Source organism: Palaemon carinicauda, unplaced genomic scaffold (genome assembly GCF_036898095.1).
Source record: "Palaemon carinicauda isolate YSFRI2023 unplaced genomic scaffold, ASM3689809v2 scaffold615, whole genome shotgun sequence".
Lineage (NCBI taxonomy): Eukaryota > Metazoa > Arthropoda > Malacostraca > Decapoda > Palaemonidae > Palaemon > Palaemon carinicauda.
This window is the reverse complement of record NW_027171889.1, coordinates 13,675-39,075: the sequence shown is the minus strand read 5'-3', so window position 1 is coordinate 39,075 and position 25,401 is coordinate 13,675. Positions and strand designations below refer to the sequence as shown.

The 25,401-nt window shown below is 48.7% G+C and overlaps 1 protein-coding gene across 1 annotated transcript in view; it reads left to right on the top strand.

Annotated features, from left to right (window-relative positions):
• The window catches only part of LOC137637267 (WD repeat-containing protein 55-like), a 47,099-nt gene that overhangs the window by 16,975 nt on the left and 4,723 nt on the right, over window positions 1-25,401 (top strand). The window contains exon 2 of the mRNA XM_068369521.1: window positions 15,241-15,396. Within this exon, the coding sequence (XP_068225622.1) occupies window positions 15,272-15,396 (125 nt within the window). The 5' untranslated portion in view covers window positions 15,241-15,271. The remainder of the gene's footprint in view (window positions 1-15,240; window positions 15,397-25,401) is intronic.

The following is a 25,401-nucleotide window of genomic DNA, read 5'->3' as shown; positions in this document are numbered from 1 at the left end:
ACTCCACGCCCAAGCGGCTCTACCGCTGGACGAGACGACTCCACGCCCAAGCGGCTCTACCGCTGGGCGAGACGACTCCACGCCCAAGCGGCTCTACTGCTGGGCGAGACGACTCCACGCCCAAGCGGCTCTACCGCAGGGCGAGACGACTCCACGCCCAAGCGGCTCTACTGCAGGGCGAGACGACTCCACGCCCATGCGGCTTTCCTACAAGGCTAGACGACTCGACGCCTAAGCGGCTTCATTACAAGGCAAGACAACTCGACGCCTAAGAGGCTTTCCTAGAAGACAAGGCAACTCGACGCCTAAGCGGCTTCATTACAAGGCAAGACAACTCGACGCCTAAGAGGCTTTCCTAGAAGACAAGGCAACTCGACGCCTAAGCGGCCTCATTACAAGGCAAGACAACTCGACGCCTAAGAGGCTTTCCTAGAATACAAGGCAACTCGACGCCTAAGCGGCCTCATTACAAGGCAAGACAACTCGACGCCTAAGAGGCTTTCCTAGAAGACAAGGCAACTCGACACCTAAGCGGCCTCATTACAAGGCAAGACAACTCGACGCCTAAGCGGCTTCTATAGGGCAAGACAACTCAACGCTAAGCGGCTTTTCTGTAGGGCAAGACAACTCAATGCCTAGGTGGTTATTCTACAAGGCAAGATGATGCAACACCTAAGAGTCTTTGCTACAAGGCACAACGACTCAATGCCTGTGTGGGTTTTCTTCAAGGCAAGATGACTTAACGCTTGAGGAGCTTTCTTATATGGCAAGACGACTCAATGCCTAAGCGGCTCTACTTCAGGGCGAGACGACTCCACGCCCAAGCGGCTCTACTGCTGGGCGAGGCGATGACTCCACGCCCAAGCGGCTCTACTGCAGGGCGAGACGACTCCACTCCCAAGCGGCTCTACTGCTGGGCGAGGCGATGACTCCACGCCCAAGCGGCTCTACAGCAAGGCGAGACGACTCCACGCCCAAGCGGCTCTACTGCAGGGCGAGACGACTCCACGCCCAAGCGGCTCTACTGCTGGGCGAGGCGACGACTTCACGCCCAAGCGGCTCTACCGCTGGGCGAGACGACTCCCCTCCCAAGCGGCTCTACCGCTGGGCGTGGAGACGACTCCACGCCCAAGCGGCTCTACTGCAGGGCGAGACGACTCCATTTCCCAAGCGGCTCTACTGCAGGGCGAGACGACTCCACGCCCAAGCGGCTCTACTGCAGGGCGAGACGACTCCATTTCCCAAGCGGCTCTACTGCAGGGCGAGACGACTCCACTCCCAAGCGGCTCTACTGCTGGGCGAGGCGATGACTCCACGCCCAAGCGGCTCTACTGCAAGGCGAGACGACTCCACGCCCAAGCGGCTCTACTGCAGGGCGAGACGACTCCACGCCCAAGCGGCTCTACTGCTGGGCGAGGCGACGACTTCACGCCCAAGCGGCTCTACCGCTGGGCGAGACGACTCCCCTCCCAAGCGGCTCTACCGCTGGGCGTGGAGACGACTCCACGCCCAAGCGGCTCTACTGCAGGGCGAGACGACTCCATTTCCCAAGCGGCTCTACTGCAGGGCGAGACGACTCCACGCCCAAGCGGCTCTACTGCAGGGCGAGACGACTCCACGCCCAAGCGGCTCTACTGCAGGGCGAGACGACTCCACGCCCAAGCGGCTCTACTGCTGGGCGAGACGACTCCACGCCCAAGCGGCTCTACTGCAGGGCGAGACGACTCCACGCCCAAGCGGCTCTACTGCAGGGCGAGACGACTCCACGCCCAAGCGGCTCTACCGCAGGGCGAGACGACTCCACGCCCAAGCGGCTCTACCGCAGGGCGAGACCACTCCACGCCCAAGCGGCTCTACCGCAGGGCGAGACGACTCCACGCCCAAGCGGCTCTACCGCAGGGCGAGACCACTCCACGCCCAAGCGGCTCTACCGCAGGGCGAGACCACTCCACGCCCAAGCGGCTCTACCGCAGGGCGAGACCACTCCACGCCCAAGCGGCTCTACCGCAGGGCGAGACCACTCCACGCCCAAGCGGCTCTACCGCAGGGCGAGACCACTCCACGCCCAAGCGGCTCTACCGCAGGGCGAGACCACTCCACGCCCAAGCGGCTCTACCGCAGGGCGAGACCACTCCACGCCCAAGCGGCTCTACCGCAGGGCGAGACCACTCCACGCCCAAGCGGCTCTACCGCAGGGCGAGACGACTCCACGCCCAAGCGGCTCTACCGCAGGGCGAGACGACTCCACGCTCAAGCGGCTCTACTGCAAGGCGAGACGACTCAACGCTGTTATGTTAAAGTAGGTTATTTAATTGTTTATAAATAAATTCGGTCTTCGGCAGGAGTAAAAGTTAACTGCCCTTTTCATAAGAGTTCGTTGATAACCTTCGCTCCTCCTCGTGGTTAATTAGTGAATTGCCATTAACTCTTGTTTATTTTTCTTTCCGAGTGTTTGGTGTTTTGTGAGAGCCGTGGACGAGACTACTGCTGCCTGGAATGTTCAGTTCGGACCGTGCCTTGATCACAGACGTATATCCTAATTCAGCAGCCATTGGTAGACGCCTTTTTTATTCCCTCATAAGGAATTGTGCCTTTGGAGGATTATTTCGCTGGTGTCTTTGAGCCACCCGCGGTAAATTGTACACTTCGTTGGATCACGGACTACGTATGCAGGGGTTTTGTCACCTGCGATAGCCACCTCGCTTGTTACGTCCTGCAAGTGTATGTGTCACTTGCGACCTTCGCTTGGCGTTATTTTCCCCGCCTGAGGATTCTGCGGGAAGGCGGTGCCGTTGTTCCGTCCCGGCACTGTTGGAGGTACTATTGCCGTGATCCAAGAGCGTCATCACATCTGTTACGCTGCTCGTGTGTGGACCAAGGGTCCGTGAGGAGGAAAGTAGGGAGTCATTACCCAGGTAAAGTTACGATCTTTTTATTATCGTTACGGATATGCCCAGCCCGTTTTCCTGGTGTTAATGATACTCCCTCTGATGCTGATGAACGTTCGTCCCCTATCTGTCATCTAATCCATGTGTGGATAAGTACGGTTATAAGTATTTCCACGGATAGGTAATACAGTGTTGAGATATGTACATATATCTTTAAATTATGACTCTCAGCATAATTCTTTTATGTAAATGTATAAGTATTTATGCCTTTAATTTAATGTGGTATGTGTATTTGTATGCTGTCTTGAGTTATGTTTTATAATTGGGTATTTGGTTTAGCCTTTAATGTTTGTGTGTGTAGGTAAGTAATTTTAAGGTTTTTCTGCCTTTTCATTTCTCCTGTCTTCCTTATTCCTATCTGTTTAGTAATTGGGTAATGGTTTGTTGATATTTGTGGGCCCGGCTTAATATATGAGCCATACTTTTGATCTGTTTAGTTTTTCTTTGTTAGGGTTAAGATTATTAGATATAGGTCAACCTTGTGTATTTAGAGGACTCTGTATATTAGTCCTCCAGGACATTTTTGTTTACTCATTGTTGTTTGTCTTAGGAGCTTTTTGTTACTCCTGGTGCAAGGTTGAATTTATTTAAGTGTATTGTAATAAATATTGTTAGATTTTCCAGTGTTTTTGTTCTGTCTTCCCTCAGTTCACCGTGTTACGTAAATAATGTACAGCCTACGATTCCTTTAAAAAAATCAAAGTTTAAAGAACCAGAACTACGGCCTACACAGGTCGTAACAAGTGGCGACCGTGACAGGATCGTACGCAGGTGTACTCGGTGTTTTGGGGAGCAGTTCAGCTCTGGAGGGATTTGACAGTATTTATTGTTGATATTTTATTTTGGTTTAGTTGCTTTCCTTCCCCATAGGATATTATTTTCATTAAAATAAAGGACTTTACTTTTGACCCGTCGGAATTCTTGGGTTCGGCTGACTGTTTGAAATATTTAGGAGTTTTGACAAGGGCTTCTTTGGTACAGTGTGCCCGGTGGTTGGAGATCCCTCATAAGTCCTCTGACACTCGGGCCAATTTGTTAAAACTGGTTAAGGAAAAAGTGTCCCAAGATTTGGCTGAGGGTAATGAGGTAGCTAGCGGCCTAGCCAGTGATTTTGAGAGTGGCACTGATTTTGGGTCGGACCAAGAAGGATCCATAGTCGATGATGTGAGCATAAATCCTGGTTTGTCCCTGTTCGCTGATTCCCCTGCAGTAAAGGTTATTTGTTCCGTAACCGAAATACAAACCACGCTATTTACAAAGGGTTATTACTTTTAGCGTAGCTGAAATGGCGAGCCATTAGAATTTAACGAGGGTGTATTACCCCCGCGCTAGTTAGCGGGGGGGTAGGGGAGTGGTAGCTAGCTACCCCTCCTCCCCCTCACACACAGGTGAATACTCACTTTCACTTTTGGCTCGGACTGTGACAGACGTCTCTGTCTTGGTCCTCGCTTGGCAGCCATTGTCTGTTTTGTCTTTACTTAATCGCTTACTTTTCTTTTACTCAATATATATGTAAACATGTTTTCATGTTTGTATATATATTTGAGTATAGAAATAAGTAAGTTTCCTTTTCAGATGTGTGTGTGTAGTGTACGATATCTACGTGGAGGCCTCGGCAGTTAGGCCACCACGGCCTAATTTTATGGGTTGCGATCGAGTTTGACTTCGGTCTTTCTCTCTCTCTCTCTCTTGAGGTCGTTCACCCTTTTACTATGTTTTACTACGCCCTTGTAGCTTCCTTCCCGTGTGGGTGGGGTTGCTACGCCGTACATTTTGTCTCAATTAGTTTATGAATCTAATTGTAGTTGTTAATTTTTCAGCTTGTAGAACGATTCCTTTCGGGGTTTTCGTTTTTTTTTTTTTTTTTTTTTTTCTTTAGTGTTCATTCTTTTTTTTAAATTACATAATTACATAGTTACATAATTATAATTGTTATAATTCTGTTTTGGTTACAGCTCTCCTTCCGTGAGTGTAAGTGGTTGTGAGGGCACGTGCCTGTTGTGTAATTCTTGTTCCTTTTCCTCGGGATTCCTCTTCGGAGCCTTCCCGGGGGAATGAATGTGTACTAATATTATTTGTTTTATTTTTTTACAGTTACCGATCTAGTTCGTTTCTGTAATAAAGCAACGGTGTGAGCTGTCTGGTTGAGTCCTGGGGATTCGGCTGTTGCTGCCTCCCCCCATGTTTTGTCGTCAGGGGCGTGTCTCCTTCTACTGGTAGTACTCCCGTGTCGACGGACAGCTCTCCAGTTCATTTTAGAACAGTCAGGAGGCTTGCCTCCTTGGGCGGATAACTTTCCTTCCGAGGGAAGTTTTTTTTCCTGTCCAGGCTTGAGCTTTTCCTCTTTTGGGGGGTTCTTCTCTTGCCTTTTTTTCGTGCGACTATGCTCTTGGTGCTGAGCGGTCGCACCTGCAGTTTCGCTCAAGGGGCTGGGCAACTGCAGGGGCTCCTCTTCGGAGGATTGCCCCTTTTAGGTCACTGGCTGACCAGTCTCTTCCACGAAGTGTTTCTCTGTCGTTCGCGAGAGAGTACACTCATAGAGACTCCTCTTCGGAGGTTTCTTCTGTTGCTGTTGCTGTTGGCCTCCCTCGCCGTAAGGCCCTCCGTCCGCCTCGTCGTAAGGGCCTCTCATCTCCCTATAAGGGTGCTTGAGGCGCCTTTTTGAATCTCCGTTTGCAGCCTACAACTTCTTTTTCTCGATCTTCCGTCTTGGTGCAGATGGACAGCAGTCTAATCTCGTCTCCCGACGGGCAACGGTCTTCCCGACGGACAACGGTCTTCCCGACGGACAGCGGTCTTCCGACGGACATCAGTCTCCCGGCGGACAACGATCCCTTCGGGGCAAAGGGTTGCCCCCACGGGGGTTCTTCCCTTGCGTGTCAGGGTTTCCCTGCGCGCCCTTCTGTTCGTCAGCGCTCTCCTGTTCGTCAGCGCTTTCAAAATGATCTTCCCTGCGGTTCCTGTTACGTGCCCTGTGCGCCCACGTTCGCCCTCGCGATCTAGAACTTCGGTTCAGGTCGGGGTCAAGGACTCTTCTTTGCGCAGGCTTCCACGCGTAGCCTTCTGCTCGTCAGCGATCATCAGCTCGTCAGCGATCATCAGCTCGTCAGCGATCATCAGCTCGCCAGCGATCGTCAGCTCGTCAGCGATCATCAGCTCGCCAGCGATCTCCGGATCGCCCACGTGTGTTACAGCTGGCACGCCAACGTTCTCCAACACTTCTGAAGGAACATGGTTCGCCAGCTACTAGCTCAACTGCGGATGCTGATCGCCATCGCGCGACCCTCAACTGCAGATGCTGATCGCCATCGCGCGACCCTCAACTGCGGATGCTGATCGCCATCGCGCGACCCTCAACTGCGGATGCTGATCGCCATCGCGCGACCCTCAACTGCAGATGCTGATCGCCATCGCGCGACCCTCAACTGCGGATGCTGATCGCCATCGCGCGACCCTCAACTGCGGATGCTGATCGCCATCGCGCGACCCTCAACTGCGGATGCTGATCGCCATCGCACAACCCTGAACGATTGCCCGCTTACGCATGCTGCTCCTCATCGCACAACCCTGAACGATCGCCCTCTTGCGGATGCTGATCACCATCGCACCCTTTCACGCGATCATTCACCTGCGCATGCTGCTCGCCATCGCACAACCCTGAACGATTGCCCGCTTACGCATGCTGCTCCTCATCGCACAACCCTGAACGATCGCCCTCCTGCAGATGCTGATCACCATCGCACCCTTTCACGCGATCATTCACCTGCGCATGCTGCTCGCCATCGCACAACCCTGAACGATTGCCCGCTTACGCATGCTGCTCCTCATCGCACAACCCTGAACGATCGCCCTCCTGCAGATGCTGATCACCATCGCACCCTTTCACGCGATCATTCACCTGCGCATGCTGCTCGCCATCGCACAACCCTGAACGATTGCCCGCTTACGCATGCTGCTCCTCATCGCACAACCCTGAACGATCGCCCTCCTGCAGATGCTGATCACCATCGCACCCTTTCACGCGATCATTCACCTACACATGCTGCTCGCCATCGCTTACCGCCAGCGATCTTCTTCACCTACGCGGCAGCACGATCCCTCGCCGTCACGCCCATTCGCCTGCGCGCCCGCGCGATCGCTCGCCTGCGCGCCCGCGCGATCGCTCGCCTGCGCGCCCGCGCGATCGCTCGCCTGCGCGCCCGCGCGATCGCTCGCCTGCGCGCCCGCGCGATCGCTCGCCTGCTTGCCCGCGCGATCTCTCGCCTGCGCGCCCTCGCGACCGCTCGCCTGCGCGCCCGCGCGACCACTCGCCTGTGCGCCCGCGCGACCATTCGCCTTTGCGCGACCGTTCGCCCTCGCGCGACCATAGTTCGCGGCGAATTCCACAGCCGGTGGTAGCAGCAGGGACGCGTGCTCCTAGGCGGCACTCGGGATCACCTCCATCCAAGCACAGGTTGGTAGTGCAGGACGAAGACAGGTCAGTACAGCATTCTTCCCACCTTCTTTTCAGGCAGGAACCGTCGTGTCCTCTCCAAAGGATCGCCCGATCCCTTTCACCTTAGCGAGGATTTCGGACTCTGTGTCCTTGGAGCAGCAGACATGGTTTGATCCGCTGGCACGGGCGTTAATGAGGGTTATGAAACCAGCACTCACCGGCCAGGGTAACAAACCAGCGGCTGTCTCTCCTACGCTGAAGAGAAAGAGAGGAGTGGACTTCGTGGTGACTTCCCCCAGGGCGAAGTTGGTTCCCAAGAGGTCGGTCTCGAGGGTCCCCTCTCCTGCACGAGTACTCTCTCCTCCCGCCCTGGAAGGATTTTTGGCGGGGGGGCTTTCCGTTGAAGATTTCTCCATCGGACAAGGGGTGACTGCTTACCTCTTCCTCTGGGAGCTTACCAGGTTCTTTCCCTCCTCGGTTACGGCCCGAGGTTTGGTTCAAGGAAGCTACAGGAAGATCAAGGGTACTTTCCTCCTCTCGAGCTCAGGCACCTTGGCCTTTCGTCGTTAAGTATCTACTTGCGGACAAGCTCGATGTTGTACCATCTGGACGCACTGACTGAAGGCTTCCTTCGGGTGTCTCATCTGTGGAGGTCAACGACCTCAGACACCCTTCCATCCTTGAGAAGAGTTTTGTCTTTGCCCAAGGACAGAGACTTAAACATCTGCTGTGCGAGTAAATCGACTTCCGGTTTCACTCCTCCAAGGCGCTTTCTTCCAGACTCTGCAGGGCTCCAGCTCCCTTTTCTTTCAACCACGTCGGCCTAAGTTATCGGCTACGACAACTGGGACAAGGTGTCCAATTGCAGTTTCCTCCTGTCAGGAACAGATGGCACGGGAGACTCCCCCGGGGGGGCATAGTCCTAAAAGGAGTTCACGAACTCTAGGATTGCAGGTTTTTTCGCTGGGAGGATGCTTAAGGTTACTCATCCGAATGACAGCTTCCCGATGCCCATTCCCGCACAATCTCTGTGAGTAGCCAAGGATATCGCGCCTGCCGTCTCTGTCAGCGAATTCAGTGTCTCTGAACCTCTATGCCATAGCATCAGCAGAGTTGCCCGGTTGGGCAGAATGATCCATACCTTAGGCGAAGGTCTTCCTTAGGATCATCGACGGCTTCACCCCCGGCCCCCTCAGTCGATCCTTTCTTGTAAGGAAGGATCTGAGAGGGGATGTCCATAGTCGACCTCTCAGCCCTGATCAAGTTTGTCGAACAAACTTTGGCCAGCGTAGACCAGCAGAATCGATCAGACTGGTAACGAGGCGACAGGACTCCTTTAACCCTGGATCGGAAGGACGGGTACTTTCAGTTTCCATTCCATCCATCTTCCAGGGTGCTCGTCGAATTCAGCCTAAACTGCAAGTATTCCTGCTTATGATGCAGTGTGGCTATCCCGCCGTGGCATAGCAGGTTTGTTTCCCCAGAGAACTCTCCCTGCCTTCCTCTTGGCCGCTCAGGTGCAGACTTCCGCCTCCTCTGCTGTTTGGAGGGCTGGTCAACTCCGGTAGGCTCGGGTTTCGACCTTCTTCAGCGCCGGGAAAAGCTTCCGAATGCTGACCATGAGTGTGGGCTCATGGTATTTTGCTTGGAGCCTTCTCTTCCTCTGCCTCAACATCTGGAGTATCTGGCCATGATATTGAGTCAACCGCCTTACCACGTTGGAAACCCCGCTTCTCGTCCGTCCAGCGAGGTTAAGCAACGTCGGTACTTGGATGGGTGACCACCTGGGGACGCCAGATTCTGTTACCACATCCTCCGAGCCTTCCTTTCGGTTGACTGTGGCAAGACTGAGGAGAGTCGCAGTACCTGTTCTCAGTCAAGCAGAGTTTTCAGCCCTACCTTGGAACGTTTCCTAGTTCTTCTTTCCTCATTGACCCGTTTATAGTCCGAACGGTCGCCTCAGGATAAGTTCCATGTGGGGCGATCCAAGTTCCGGTGGCTTCAGGCAATGTTTAACCGGACTCCCTGGCCCTATGGGACCAGCGGAACTATTAAACCTGCAATGGGTGTTGACCTATGGAGCCTCTTGATGGTAGTGGATATTCTCGTCCTTTCCCCACATTCTTGATGCGGTTCTCGGACTCGTCAAAGGAAAGGGGGGGGGGGGGCATGTTCCGGTCCAGGCCTATGGTCAAGACCTGAAGGATACCTCTCCATCATTCAGGCAGGCTTAAGGGCCTTAGTCTGGCCCCTCTTCAGATCCTACCGCTCCTGCCAAGTCGCCCCGTTGCGTGTCGACTTCATGCTAACCAGCAGGGGACGCATTTTCACACCTTCACATCTTGCAGTAGAGATACCGGGATGATTGAGATTCTCTCAATTCCACCATCGGCTCTCTCATTCCAGGCAGGGGAATGTTTCTCTCAGACTATCCGAGCAGAGCCTCATAGAGAGAGTGTACCTAAGGGTCTTTGACCTTGGGTAACCAGCAAGTGCTGGTCTGGGGGACCTGATCGCGACAGCTTGGAACCTCAAGCTTCCGCTAGTTTTCCCCCCAGTCTCAGACCCCGAGACTCTGGCAAGATGCATTCCGGTGATGGTGGGACAACTTCGACGCCTGCGTCTTCCCTCCTTTTTGTCTGCGGACAATGGGTCTCAACAAAACCAGGTTGTCTGTCAACCTTTCAATGGGAGAGCTCCACTGGGACTATGCGCAGAACGGTTTCTGGACCCTCTGCTTCCCCTGACGGAACTCCCGGGAGAGCTTCTCCCACGGCGCAGACTACTCAAGCAACCACACTGCGACATCTCTCCCGAACCGGGACGTCGCTTCGGCTTCATGCCTGGAGACACTACGCTTCCTCCTCTAGAAGAGACAATCCGCTACAGTCGCGGTACGGAGGTCGCGTCATCTGCGATAGTCATCCACAGGGGTCTCCCAGGCAAAGTGAAGAGTCTAAGGTGGTTGGTGCCGTGGGAGATATACCTCTTCCCGTGAGGCCTCTTCTCCAGCAATAACGGTCTTATTGCCTTTCGGCGGGAGGAAACTCCTTTCCGCTCTTGGCAATGAAGCCTGTCGCTCAGCCTTTCCCTGACCTTCAGGCTTAAAGGAATAATTTTTTCCTGCCCGCTGGATCTATCCTCGCTCATGCGAAGCTACGATCGTCCCTGCCCTAGTCGGAGGAAGACCTCCAACTTGGAGCATGGCTCGGACTTTTAGTCCTTTAAGAGATCTTCTCAAGACCCTTTTATGACAGGCCTCGGATTGTATTCCTCCTTGGGTCATCTGCTCACTCTGGCCACGGCCAGTGTGTAAGCAATCTTCTTGGTCTCTTACTACTCCCCCCCCTTTCTAAGGAAGAGGGGAAGGCAACATTCAGGCTCGCTCCTGAGTTGTTGGCTAGACTCAGAATCTGAGGGTCCCGACCCTTCGGTCCGATTCATTCAAGATTTTGAGTCTCCATTCTGTGTCTGATGTCCCAAGACCTTCTCTTTCTTGCCAGTACAGGAATCGAGAGGTTAGCGCTGGGAACAGCTGCAGTTTGGCCTCAGTTGCAGCCGATTTGGGAACACAAGGAGGACATGGGGGGAGAGTCACCAGTATACCTCTTCAGCCCGGACTCAAGGACATTCATCTCGACCTGTCTTCAGACCCTCCCCCGTCACGTCGCCCTACAGCACGATGTTGGATACATCGCAACGTCCCTCGCCTTCGAGTAATACTACTCTGTGACGCAGGTGCTACAAGCTGGAGTCTGGAAGCGTCTGATGACCTTCGCAGCCCGCTTCCTGCAGGGCGTGACCCACAGGAGTCTCGATACGTTTTCTATCGCTCTGTGGTGGCTACACAACAGCTGGTCTAACCTCAGGCTCCTTTTTGGACAGGTAGCAGAAGGTTGAGGGCATTGTTATCAGGTTTTAGTCTGCATGAACGAAAGAAGTATGTCTGGCCCTTACTTCTTTCTTCATCATCCCCTCTACGGGGAAGCAGCATCCTGGTCTCTGCATAGCTGACCTCGAACCTCTGCAGGTAAACCATGCTTCCTTGTGTTCCGAGTATTGAGTCAATACTGTCGCGTCCCCCATACCCTGACGAGGTGGTATTGGGAACGTCCTAACCCAGAGTTCCTTCTGGAACTCCAGGTCAACTGCCTAGGACGGGTCACACTTCTTCCTTCACACACAAGCTTACGTAGGCCACATGGTTCCTTGCGGTGCAAGGAACTTGTGAGGTGCAGGGACTCCTTTTCTCGAGTGCGACTCACTCGGATTCTGAGTCCCCGGGTAAAGCCAAAGCCAGTATGGCTGGGGACTTTCCACCCTTCCTAAGGGATAAGTCACCCTTTGTAAATAGCGTGGTTTGTATTTCGGTTACGGAACAAATGACAAATTCGAAGATAATTTGTATTTTTCCTAACCATACAAACCTTAGCTATTTACACATATTTGCCCGCCAGCCCTGTCCCCCAAGACAAGTCCTACCTCTAAGTGAAAGTGAGTATTCACCTGTGTGTGAGGGGGAGGGGTAGCTAGCTACCACTCCCCTACCCCCCCGCTAACTAGCGCGGGGGTAATACACCCTCGTTAAATTCTAATGGCTCGCCATTTCAGCTACGCTAAAAGTAATAACCCTTTGTAAATAGCTAAGGTTTGTATGGTTAGGAAAAATACAAATTATCTTCGAATTTGTCATGTATGAAGGTCCGGCCAATTTTCCTACTCCGGCCAGGGCTGTTAAAAATGTCAATATATCAACTAACCCCTTTTTAGCTGAGGAGGCTGTTCCCAACCATGTAACACCTTCTGCTCATGTAATGGGGCAGGAGGAGTTCCATGTAATTTGTAAGAGAATTGAGTTATTGAAGCTGCAGTTTGAGGAGGACGAGAGGGCCCGGAAACATGAGATTGAGTTGGTCAAGCTTAAGCTTGAGTTGGCCAAGGTGCAAGGGTCCCCTAATCATGTTAGTTCTCCCTATAGCTCATCATCAGACAAATTTAATATTTCGGGTGCACTAAAGTTAATTCCAGTTTTTGATGAGGGGAGCGTACCAGAATTTTTAAAGCTTTTGAGAGAGTTGCCACCCGGTTGTCTTGGCCCACAGAAATGTGGACGGTACTCATACAGTGTAGATTGACGGGCAAGGCACTGCGGGTGTATAATGCATTGGAAGAGGGCCTTGCCAGAGATTATGACAAAGTAAAGGCTTTGGTTCTCAGGGCCTATGATTTGGTCCCTGAGGCCTATCGCCAGAGATTCCGAACCACTGGCAAGCCCAATTCTATGTCTTATGTTGAGTACGCTCGTCTCAAGGAAGAGCAGTTTAACAACTGGCTGGAAATTCGTCAAGTTGCTTCCTTCTCTTCCTTGAGGGAACTGATGGTACTGGAGGAGTTTAAGAAGGTGTGTAGTAAAGAATTGAGGGTTCATCTGGAGGACACTAAAATTTTAACTTTGTCCAAGGCGGGTCAGGTAGCTGATGAGTTTGTCCTGACCCATCGGGCTGGGTCAGGTAACTTCACGTCCTCATACCCTAATAATAATAGTAATTTGTCTTCTAAGTCGAATAATCCCTTTAAAAACCAATCTAGTACCCCAAATAGTAGCATGAGTAATCATGTTGGTAGTGGCTTCAGAAAGGACTTGAGTGGTGGGCACACTGGTTTTTTCTAACCGTGGCAATTCAGGTAAAATTAATCAAATTAGAGGTAATTGCTTTTGGTGTAATAAGCCAGGGCATCGACAAGCTGAATGTAGAGCCAGGAGCCGTTACCTCCAAAAGAATCAAAATAATGTTAATCAGCCTATGCCAATGTCACTAATTTCAAATAATTCTATTTCAGAGAGTAAGAATGGTAAAACTGTTGATCCCCAGGTTAGTAGTGAACCAGATGTAGGTAAAGTAAAACCTGTATTGTGTGAGTCCACTGGTAATTTATGACCATTTAACAAATATGTCTACCCCGGAAAATTGAAATCTGAAACCTCTACACTTTATGTTAAGTTCTTGAGGGACACAGGATCCGCTAGATCTTTGGTGTTGGCAGGGTCCTTGTCTAACTTAGTTCCCTATACTGGAGAATACGTGGTCCTGGCAGGATTTCCCGATAAGGTGGTATCTGCTCCTTTAGTAAGGGTGGAGCTGTCCTTCCCAGGGTATCACAAGGTTACTGAGCTGGCGGCAGTTGAGAGCCTGCCGATACCAGGAATAGACGGAATCCTTGGGAATGATATGTTGAGTGCAGAGGGGCAGGAATTATTTCCTATTGTTTCGGTCACGGCTTGCCCTGTGGCAATAACTACTCGAGCCTCTGCTAAGCGTGCAGCAGAAGCTGATAATGATGATGACCTAGATTTAAGTAATTTAGAAGTAGAGGTAGAGAAGCCCGGGCTAGTAGAAGGTAGTAGTAGTAGCAGTAGTTCTAGTTTTGGAGTGTTTAAATTATTGAAATCCGATTGTGACCGTCTCTTTCATACAGGCTCAAAAAGATTAATTTTCATTTGAGTTAGGTAATACTGACGATTTGACCAGGCCTAGGTTTGTGGTTTTGAAAGGATTGTGGTATAGGGTCAGTCGTCCCCCAACTCATCAACTAAATGTGACTTCTTGTTTAAGACAAATTGTCGTACCTACCAAGTTTAGGGAGGCTGTGTTAAGCCTTGCACATGAGGACTCCTTTTCTGGCCACTTAGGCTTAAGTAAAACTTTTTGTAGGTTGAGTAAATGTTTTTGGTGGCCAGGAATGAAGTCTTCGGTGAAGAAATTTGTAAGAACTCTTAACCCAATTCCTTCAATTGGAGAACCCTTTGCAGAATTGGTAATTGATGTGGTAGGACCGCTGCCTAGGACGAAGTTAGGGTTTACGCATCTCCTGACCATAATGGATAGAGCATCACGTTTTCCTGAGGCCTTTCCAATGAAGAAAATAACCTCAAAAGCTGTGTTTGACAAATTAGTGGAGTTTTTCTCCAGGTATGGACTGCCTCGTAAAATTCAGTCAGATTGCGGCTCGAATTTTACAAGCAGGGTATTTAAGAGTAAGTGTGCTGAACTGGCCATTGAGCACATTACCAGTGTACCCTACCATCCTGAGAGTCAGGGTGTGGTGGAAAGATTTCACCAGACCCTTAAGTGTATATTAAAAAAATATTGTTATGAGCAAGGAGAGGATTGGGATAAAGGGCTTCCCTTTGCTCTCTTTGCCATAAGGAATTTTCCCAATTCTTCTACTGGCGTTGCTCCCTTTGAATTGATATTTGGGCACAAGGTTCGAGGACCTTTGGAAATCTTCCATGAATTGCTCGAAGTAAATCAGAGGGGAGAGCGTACGGTGGGAGAAGTTGTTAGTGAACATAAGTCCAAGTTAGCCGTAGCTTGGAAGTATGCCAAAGATAATTTGTCTGCTTCCCAAGCTACAATGAAAACTAAATTTGACCAGAAGTGTAAGGTACGCTCATTTGAGTCCGGGGACTTAGTATTAGTTTTAAGCACAGACCCAGACAACTTCCTTGAACCCAGGTACAAGGGCCCCTGGAAGGTGTTGAGAAAGTTGTTAGAGGTCAATTATGAAGTTGAAGCCCCTGGAACTAGTCGTAAATGTAAAATTTTCCACATAAACAGGTTGAAATCTTACTCTTCTGATAGACGGTATCCGTTGGCCATTGTTTTTGAGCCAGTTATGAGTGTGGTTGCACCTTTTGAGGAAAACTTGGAAGATGTTTTGGACCAGGTGCCTTCAGATGCTCTAGGTAATAACTTGCAAAATTTAGGTGTATTAAAAGAGGGGTTAGAGCATCTGGAGGCACCTCAGAAACAAGATATACTAAGCCTAATTATGGAATTTTCTGACTTGTTTCAGGACTCTCCAGGAAGGACTAGGTTGCTCCAGCATGATGTTGATGTTGGGGACGCTTCTCCGGTTAAGCAAAGCCCGTATCGCCTCAGTCCAGAGAAGCGTGCCATTGTTGAAGACGAAATTAAATACATGCTGGAGCACAATCTCATACAACCATCAGTAAGTCCATGGAGTTCCCCTATAGTCTTAGTGAAGAAGCCTGATGGTAAATATCGTATGTGTGTTGACTATAGGAGGGTAAACTCGGTTACTAAAAATGATTCCTTTCCTCTTCCCCGTATTGAGGATTGTCTGGACCTGATAGGTCCTGCTAGGTTTATTACAAAATTGGATCTGTTAAAGGGTTATTGGCAGGTCCCCCTATCGGGCCGTGCCCGTGAAATTTCAGCATTTGTGACGCCCTCAGGGCTTTACGAATGCAAAGTAATGGCCTTTGGGATGAAGAACGCTGCCTGTACTTTCCAGCGTCTGATGAACAGGGTAATTTGTGGCCTGGAAGGTACAGAAATCTATATAGATGACTTGGTGGTACACAGCAACGACTGGCGGACCCACCTGGTAAGATTAAGGAAAGTTTTTGAGGCACTTAGGGCCGCCGGTCTTGTTGTGAATCTGGGTAAATGTAACTTTGGGAAAGCTAAGGTTAGTTATTTGGGTCACGAGATTGGCTTGGGTAAAGTTGCTCCTAAGCAAGCCAATCTCGAGGCCATAGTTGCTTTGAAGAGACCGTGTAATGTCAGAGTGGTTCGTAAGGTGCTGGGTATTATTATTATTATTATTACTTACTAAGCTACAACCCTAGTTGGAAAAGCAGTATGCTATAAGCCCAGGGGCTCCAACAGGGAAAATAGCTCAGTGCGGAAAGGAAAAAAGGAAAATAAAATATTCTAAGAAGAGTAACAACAGTAAATATCTCCTATATAAACTATAAAAACTTTAACAAAACAAGAGGAAGAGAAATAAGATAGGAGAGTGTGCTCGAGTGTACCCTCAAGCAAGAGAACTCTAACCCAAGACAGTGAAAGGCCATGGTACAGAGGCTATGGCACTACCCAAGACTAGAGAACAGTGGTTTGATTTTGGAGTGTCCTTCTCCTAGAAGAGCTGCTTACCATAGCTAAAGAGTCTCTTCTACCCTTACCAAGAGGAAAGTGGCACTGAACAATTACAGTGCAGTAACCCCTTGGGTGATGAAGAATTGTTTGGTAATCTGTGTTGTCAGGTGTATGAGGATAGAGGAGAATATGTAAAGAATATGCCAGACTATTCAGTGTGTATGTAGGCAAAGGGAAAATGAACCGTAACCAGAGAGGAGGATCCAATGTAGTACTGTCTGGCCAGTCAAAAGACCCCATAACTCTCTAGCGGTAGTATCTCAACGGGTGGCTGGTGCCCTGGGATATTACCGTAGGTTTGTCCGAAACTTCTCTGACCTTGCACAGCCTCTAACTAATTTATTGAAAAAAGGGCAGAAATTTATTTGGTCTTCTCGATGCGAAGAAGCATTTTTAAAACTTAAGATGTTACTCGTGTCTAATCCAATATTGGTTTCTACCAATTTTCAGAAGCCATTCATCATAGCCGTGGATGCCAGTGACGTAGGAATTGGGGGAGTCCTCTTTCAAAGGAGTGATGGTGGTGAAGTACGCCCCGTATCTTACTACAGCCGTAAGTTACTAGAGGCGGAAAGAAAGTACTCCACCATTGAGAAAGAGGCTCTGGCATTGGTGCGGACATTGGTACATTTTAAACCTTATGTAACTAACTTTTCATTCCCTATAGAAATTTGGACCGACCATAATCCGTTGGTATTCATTGAACGTATGAAGGGATCAAACCAGAGGATTCTGCGTTGGGCCCTTCAGCTACAAGAGTTCAATTTAATTATAAAACACATTAAAGGGGTGGATAATTGCATCCCGGATGCTCTCTCACGTGTCTGAATTTTGATCTCTCCCTTTGTTTTTTTGGGACCCTCTCGGTTCGCCTGGTTGCATGTGTTGAGGTTACATCCATGTTTCAAGGTATGTATATATTGAGCTCAGGTATAAGGTTTGTACTCTTGTAAATTGTTCCAGGACCTAGGTTGGTGTGGATAATTCTATATCATATTTTTTTTTCTCTCTGTGTGCCTACTGAAATTTATTGTTGACAGGTATAGGATTGAATGTCTGTCCAAATGTTTGATGATGTAATTAAAACTTGCTATGTTCTTGTCCTTTTGCTTAGGTTTAAGATGTTTTTACCTTGTGATTGGTTTATTACTGTAGATACTACGTTTAAGACTTTGTTTTGTTTTGGTTTAAGATATTTTATCTTATCAGTGGTTTGTAGTAGCTTTAGTGTTTTCCCTGAATTTTCTTTATTTTTGTGGCCCTGCATTTTCTGATGTTTTGTCCAGCCTTGTGGCTTATCATTAAAAGAAAAATTTTGCATTTAGTGAATGAAAATTATTTTTCTTGGGGAGGAAGGTGTTATGTTAAAGTAGGTTATTTAATTGTTTATAAATAAATTCGGTCTTCGGCAGGAGTAAAAGTTAACTGCCCTTTTCATAAGAGTTCGGTGATAACCTTCGCTCCTCCTCGTCGTTAATTAGTGAATTGCCATTAACTCTTTTGTTTATTTTTCTTTCCGAGTGTTTGGTGTTTTGTGAGAGCCATGGACGAGACTACTGCTGCCTGGAATGTTCAGTTCGGACCGTGCCTTGATCACAGACGTATATCCTAATTCAGCAGCCATTGGTAGACGCCTCTTTTATTCCCTCATAAGGTATTGTGCCTTTGGAGGATTTTTTCGCTGGTGTCTTTGAGCCACCCGCGGTAAATTGTACACTTCGTTGGATCACGGACTACGTATGCAGGGGTTTTGTCACCTGCGATAGCCACCTCGCTTGTTACGTCCTGCAAGTGTATGTGTCACTTGCGACCTTCGCTTGGCGTTATTTTCCCCGCCTGAGGATTCTGCGGGAAGGCGGTGCCGTCGTTCCGTCCCGGCACTGTTGGAGGTACTATTGCCGTGATCCAAGAGCGTCATCACATCTGTTACGCTGCTCGTGTGTGGACCAAGGGTCCGTGAGGAGGAAAGTAGGGAGTCATTACCCAGGTAAAGTTACGATCTTTTTATTATCGTTACGGATATGCCCAGCCCGTTTTCCTGGTGTTAATGATACTCCCTCTGATGCTGATGAACGTTCGTCCCCTATCTGTCATCTAATCCATGTGTGGATAAGTACGGTTATAAGTATTTCCACGGATAGGTAATACAGTGTTGAGATATGTACATATATCTTTAAATTATGACTCTCAGCATAATTCTTTTATGTAAATGTATAAGTATTTATGCCTTTAATTTAATGTGGTATGTGTATTTGTATGCTGTCTTGAGTTATGTTTTATAATTGGGTATTTGGTTTAGCCTTTAATGTTTGTGTGTGTAGGTAAGTAATTTTAAGGTTTTTCTGCCTTTTCATTTCTCCTGTCTTCCTTATTCCTATCTGTTTAGTAATAGGGTAATGGTTTGTTGATATTTGTGGGCCCGGCTTAATATATGAGCCATACTTTTGATCTGTTTAGTTTTTCTTTGTTAGGGTTAAGATTATTAGATATAGGTCAACCTTGTGTATTTAGAGGACTGTATATTAGTCCTCCAGGACATTTTTGTTTACTCATTGTTGTTTGTCTTAGGAGGTTTTTGTTACTCCTGGTGCAAGGTTGAATTTATTTAAGTGTATTGTAATAAATATTGTTAGATTTTTCCAGTGTTTTTGTTCTGTCTTCCCTCAGTTCACCGTGTTACATAAATAATGTACTGCCTACGATTCCTTTAAAAAAATCAAAGTTTAAAGAACCAGAACTACGGCCTACACAGGTCGTAACAAGTGGCGACCGTGACAGGATCGTACGCAGGTGTACTCGGTGTTTTGGGGAGCAGTTCAGCTCTGGAGGGATTTGACAGTATTTATTGTTGATATTTTATTTTGGTTTAGTTGCTTTCCTTCCCCATAGGATATTATTTTCATTAAAATAAAGGACTTTACTTTTGACCCGTCGGAATTCTTGGGTTCGGCTGACTGTTTGAAATATTTAGGAGTTTTGACAAGGGCTTATTTGGTACAGTGTGCCCGGTGGTTGGAGATCCCTCATAAGTCCTCTGACACTCGGGCCAATTTGTTAAAACTGGTTAAGGAAAAAGTGTCCCAAGATTTGGCTGAGGGTAATGAGGTAGCTAGCGGCCTAGCCAGTGATTTTGAGAGTGGCACTGATTTTGGGTCGGACCAAGAAGGATCCATAGTCGATGATGTGAGCATAAATCCTGGTTTGTCCCTGTTCGCTGATTCCCCTGCAGTAAAGGTTATGTATGAAGGTCCGGCCAATTTTCCTACTCCGGCCAGGGCTGTTAAAAATGTCAATATATCAACTTTGTAACCCCTTTTTAGCTGAGGAGGCTGTTCCCAACCATGTAACACCTTCTGCTCATGTAATGGGGCAGGAGGAGGTCCATGTAATTTGTAAGAGAATTGAGTTATTGAAGCTGCAGTTTGAGGAGGACGAGAGGGCCCGGAAACATGAGATTGAGTTGCTCAAGCTTAAGCTTGAGTTGGCCAAGGTGCAAGGGTCCCCTAATCATGTTAGTTCTCCCTATAGCTCATCATCAGACAAATTTAATATTTCGGGTGCACTAAAGTTAATTCCAGTTTTTGATGAGGGGAGCGTACCAGAATTTTTTAAAGCTTTTGAGAGAGTTGCCACCCGGTTGTCTTGGCCCACAGAAATGTGGACGGTACTCATACAGTGTAGATTGACGGGCAAGGCACTGCATTGGAAGAGGGCCTTGCCAGAGATTATGACAAAGTAAAGGCTTTGGTTCTCAGGGCCTATGATTTGGTCCCTGAGGCCTATCGCCAGAGATTCCGAACCACTGGCAAGCCCAATTGAGTACGCTCGTCTCAAGGAGGAGCAGTTTAACAACTGGCTGGAAAGTCGTCAAGTTGCTTCCTTCTCTTCCTTGAGGGAACTGATGGTACTGGAGGAGTTTAAGAAGGTGTGTAGTAAAGAATTGAGGGTTCATCTGGAGGACACTAAAATTTTAACTTTGTCCAAGGCGGGTCAGGTAGCTGATGAGTTTGTCCTGACCCATCGGGCTGGGTCAGGTAACTTCTCGTCCTCATACCCTAATAATAATAGTAATTTGTCTTCTAAGTCGAATAATCCCTTTAAAAACCAATCTAGTACCCCAAATAGTAGCATGAGTAATCATGTTGGTAGTGGCTTCAGAAAGGACTTGAGTGGTGGGCACACTGGTTTTTTCTAACCGTGGCAATTCGGGTAAAACCAATCAAATTAGAGGTAATTGCTTTTGGTGTAATAAGCCAGGGCATCGACAAGCTGAATGTAGAGCCAGGAGCCGTTACCTCCAAAAGAATCAAAATAATGTTAATCAGCCTACGCCAATCTCACTAATTTCAAATAATTCTATTTCAGAGAGTAAGAATGGTAAAACTGTTGATCCCCAGGTTAGTAGTGAACCAGATGTAGGTAAAGTAAAACCTGTATTGTGTGAGTCCACTGGTAATTTATGACCATTTAACAAATATGTCTACCCCGAAAAATTGAAATCTGAAACCTCTACACTTTATGTTAAGTTCTTGAGGGACACAGGATCCGCTAGATCTTTGGTGTTGGCAGGGTCCTTGTCTAACTTAGTTCCCTATACTGGAGAATACGTGGTCCTGGCAGGATTTCCCGATACGGTGGTATCTGCTCCTTTAGTAAGGGTGGAGCTGTCCTTCCCAGGGTATCACAAGGTTACTGAGCTGGCGGTAGTTGAGAGCCTGCCGATACCAGGAATAGACGGAATCCTTGGGAATGATATGTTGAGTGCAGAGGGGCAGGAATTATTTCCTATTGTTTCGGTCACGGCTTGCCCTGTGGCAATAACTACTCGAGCCTCTGCTAAGCGTGCAGCAGAAGCTGATAAGGATGATGACCTAGATTTAAGTAATTTAGAAGTAGAGGTAGAGAAGCCCGGGCTAGTAGAAGGTAGTAGTAGTAGCAGTAGTTCTAGTTTTAGTGTTTAAATTATTGAAATCCGATTGTGACCGTCTCTCTTTCATACAGGCTCAAAAAGATGAATTTTCATTTGAGTTAGGTAATACTGACGATTTGACCAGGCCCAGGTTTGTGGTTTTGAAAGGATTGTGGTATAGGGTCAGTCGTCCCCCAACTCATCAACTAAATGTGACTTCTTGTTTAAGACAAATTGTCGTACCTACCAAGTTTAGGGAGGCTGTGTTAAGCCTTGCACATGAGGACTCCTTTTCTGGCCACTTAGGCTTAAGTAAAACTTTTTGTAGGTTGAGTAAATGTTTTTGGTGGCCAGGAATGAAGTCTTCGGTGAAGAAATTTGTAAGAACTTGTGAAGTGTGTCAGGTGATGGGTAAACCCAATCAACCTATTCCCGAGGCTCCTCTTAACCCAATTCCTTCAATTGGAGAACCCTTTGCAGAATTGGTAATCGATGTGGTAGGACCTCTGCCTAGGACGAAGTTAGGGTTTACGCATCTCCTGACCATAATGGATAGAGCATCACGTTTTCCTGAGGCCTTTCCAATGAAGAAAATAACCTCAAAAGCTGTGTTTGACAAATTAGTGGAGTTTTTCTCCAGGTATGGACTGCCTCGTAAAATTCAGTCAGATTGCGGCTCGAATTTTACAAGCAGGGTATTTAAGAGTAAGTGTGCTGAACTGGCCATTGAGCACATTACCAGTGTACCCTACCATCCTGAGAGTCAGGGTGTGGTGGAAAGATTTCACCAGACCCTTAAGTGTATATTAAAAAAATATTGTTATACTGCAAGGCGAGACGACTCGACGCCCAAGCGGCTCTACTGCAAGGCGAGACGACTCGACGCCCAAGCGGCTCTACCGCAAAGGCGAGACGACTCGACGCCCAAGCGGCTCTACCGCAAAGGCGAGACGACTCGACGCCCAAGCGGCTCTACCGCAAAGGCGAGACGACTCGACGCCCAAGCGGCTCTACCGCAAAGGCGAGACGACTCGACGCCCAAGCGGCTCTACCGCAAAGGCGAGACGACTCGACGCCCAAGCGGCTCTACCGCAAAGGCGAGACGACTCGACGCCCAAGCGGCTCTACCGCAAAGGCGAGACGACTCGACGCCCAAGCGGCTCTACCGCAAAGGCGAGACGACTCGACGCCCAAGCGGCTCTACCACAAAGCAAGACGACTCAATGCCCAAGTCTTCGCTACGTCACCCTACATATAAGTAACATGAAAACCCTTGTTTTCATGTAACAATACCCACCGATAGTGCAATAAATACAGTACTGTATTACTGTAATGTATGTGCAGTAATATCACTACAGTACAGCTTGATTAGCAAAGGTGAGACAGCACATCTCATAAGTGATAAGTGTCTGCGGCAGGTTGGCTCGCAACTCTACCATCTTGTGACCTAATACATGGCATGTATCTAAGTACACTATGGTATTTTGTGTACACTACAGTAATTAACCAAAACAAATTAATAAAATATATGGGAATATGTATCGTAACCTGAACTTTAACATAAGGTATCATGCGGTGCTCGATCGAGGTCCCCATGAACCTAATTGTGAAGTACGGAGATGTATCTTAATTTTGGAGCTTATGATGGAAAGCGGTTCTAGTAGTATTTTTGACTTTAAGATGAGCAACAAAAGCTATTTGTACATACAGTATAGTTGGCAGTGTGTTAAAGATTGGTTTTCCAAAGTACATACATACATATACCAAGGCACTTCCCCCAATTTGGGGGGGGGGTAGCCGACATCAACAAATGAAACAAAACAAAAAGGGGACCTCTACTCTCTACGTTCCTCCCAGCCTGACAAGGGACTCAACCGAGTTCAGCTGGTACTGCTAGGGTGCCACAGCCCACCCTCTCCCATTATCCACCATAGATGAAGCTTCATAATGCTGAATCCCCTACTGCTGCTACCTCCGGGGTCATCTAAGGCACCGGAGGAAGCAGCAGGGCCTACCGGAACTGCGTCACAATAAAGACAATAGAGACAATAAAAGTGGGTCATATCAGTGATTAACTATAACTTCAATGAAGGTCAAATCATCACCAACAGCAACATTGTTAATGAATGTTCCAATTCAAGAACTAAATAACCTTTTAAACAGTAGTGTACCAGTTTTGCCCCCTTTAAAGGTTAACAGCCCCCTTGCCAAAATAGGACTGCTCTTCTACAAAAGACCCCTAATTTGACCTGACGGAATGTGGTACATCCTACCTCATCTGATCTGGTGTTGGATGCCCTCCCTACCTAACCTAACTTAACTTGGGGCACTGTAAATTAGATAATGTAACATTCCTTAATCTTGAACTATTTGGATATTAGTATCTCCCAGCTCGGATCCTGCGGAGTTTTTGACCAGGCACGGTGAACCTAACCTACTATATAGTGCCCTAAAGGGGTTGCCTTTTCTATGTTGAAATCCATATGAAAACCCTAATTTCCAATTGTTCCGTAACCGAAATACAAACCACGCTATTTACAAAGGGTATTACTTTTAGCGCAGCTGAAATGACGAGCCAATAGTTTTTAACGAGGGTTAATTACCCCCGCGCTAGTTAGTGGGGGGTGGGGAAGGGTAGCTTGCTATCCCTCCCCCCTCCACACACCGGTGACTTGCTTCACTTCACTTTTGGCTCGGCGGTGATCAGACGTGTCTGCTCATCGCCTTCGTGACAGCCTTTAATTTTCTACTTTTTCTTTTCAGCTTGTGTGATTGGTTGGAAGTTGACCTTCAGTTATTTTCTTTACTATGCGTACATGCCCTGGAGTTGCCGGCCGTCCTTGTGGGACTTTCATGTCGGACGTTATTACGGATCCACACACCCTCTGTCCTCAATGTCGGGGCCGACGGTGCGACCAGGATAACATGTGCCGTGAGTGCAGGGAGTGGTCTGCCTCCCAGTGGGAGAGGTTTGGCCGTCGGCGTAAGAAGAAGTCCAAGAGAGACCATTCTCTGGGGTTAGCCTTGAAGGAGGAAGGTTCTCGGGACTCTTCTTCCGCCGCCCAAACCTCCTCCGAAGCTCCCCCTCGTCCGCCTCCTAAGGAGAGTCGTCCGAGTGGGAGCGCAGGCCCTTGTTCTGTTTCCCTACCTTCAGTGGGGGGAGAGGGCGTCGCCTCCCATAGCGAGGCGGTTCCCCCTCCTCCTCCGGGGGAGGTTATTGATAATAATGCCTTATCCATTGATGATCTTTTACAGATTTGGTCGTCCCTGGGGCTTAAGGGCTTGCCCTCCAGGGTCGCTCTTATTGACCTTGTCTTGTTGGGGGCCGCTGTTAAACAGTCGCCGGTGGTAGCGGAGGTAGACCCTCTGTCTATTGTCGACGTCGTGGTGACAGAGGCCTCCGACGTGGCTGGGCCTTCCGCCGCAGGTGCTGTTGCTGGTGATGGTGCTCAAGGCTCTCCTCCTCCTTCCGTGCATCCTTCGAAGGGGGAAGTGAGTCCTTCGGTCTCGACAGCTGCCCAGCTTCCTTCTGAGGGAAGTGTTTTGACGGAGACTCCCCTTCGGAGGACCGATGGTCCCGACGATCTCCCCCGAGGCCGCCTCCTCCGTAAGGCTCACCGCCCTCTACGCCACAAGGGCCTCCCTTCCCCTTACAGGGGGACTAAGAGGCGCCTTTTTGGGTCTTCGTCCTCCGGGGGGGACTCTCCTCGTCAGCCTCAACCGAATGCTCCGCCCTCCTTGAACCTCTCTGCAGACCGCTCACCATCTGCCGGATCTTCGCCTTCTGGAGAACTCGTCACCCGACGGGCAACGGTCCCTTCGGGGCTAAGGGATTCTTCCCTTACGCGAGCAGGGCTAGCGCACAAGCGCTCTCCTGCTCGCCAACGCTCTCCTGCTCGTCGACGATCTCCTGCTTGCCAAGTTTGGGATGTCAGACACTTATATTTCAGTGACTTTCGTACTGTGGTCCAAAATATTTCATGCGAATTGGCACCGATAATTTTTCAATCCAGTGTATTTAGACTTTAAGCAGATGGTTAAGAGCACTCATAACTCATCTTGCAACTTGAAGATGTAATAGCTTATCTTATAAGAAAAAAATTTGAATTATGAAACCTCTTTATGTCTATGAATATGGAA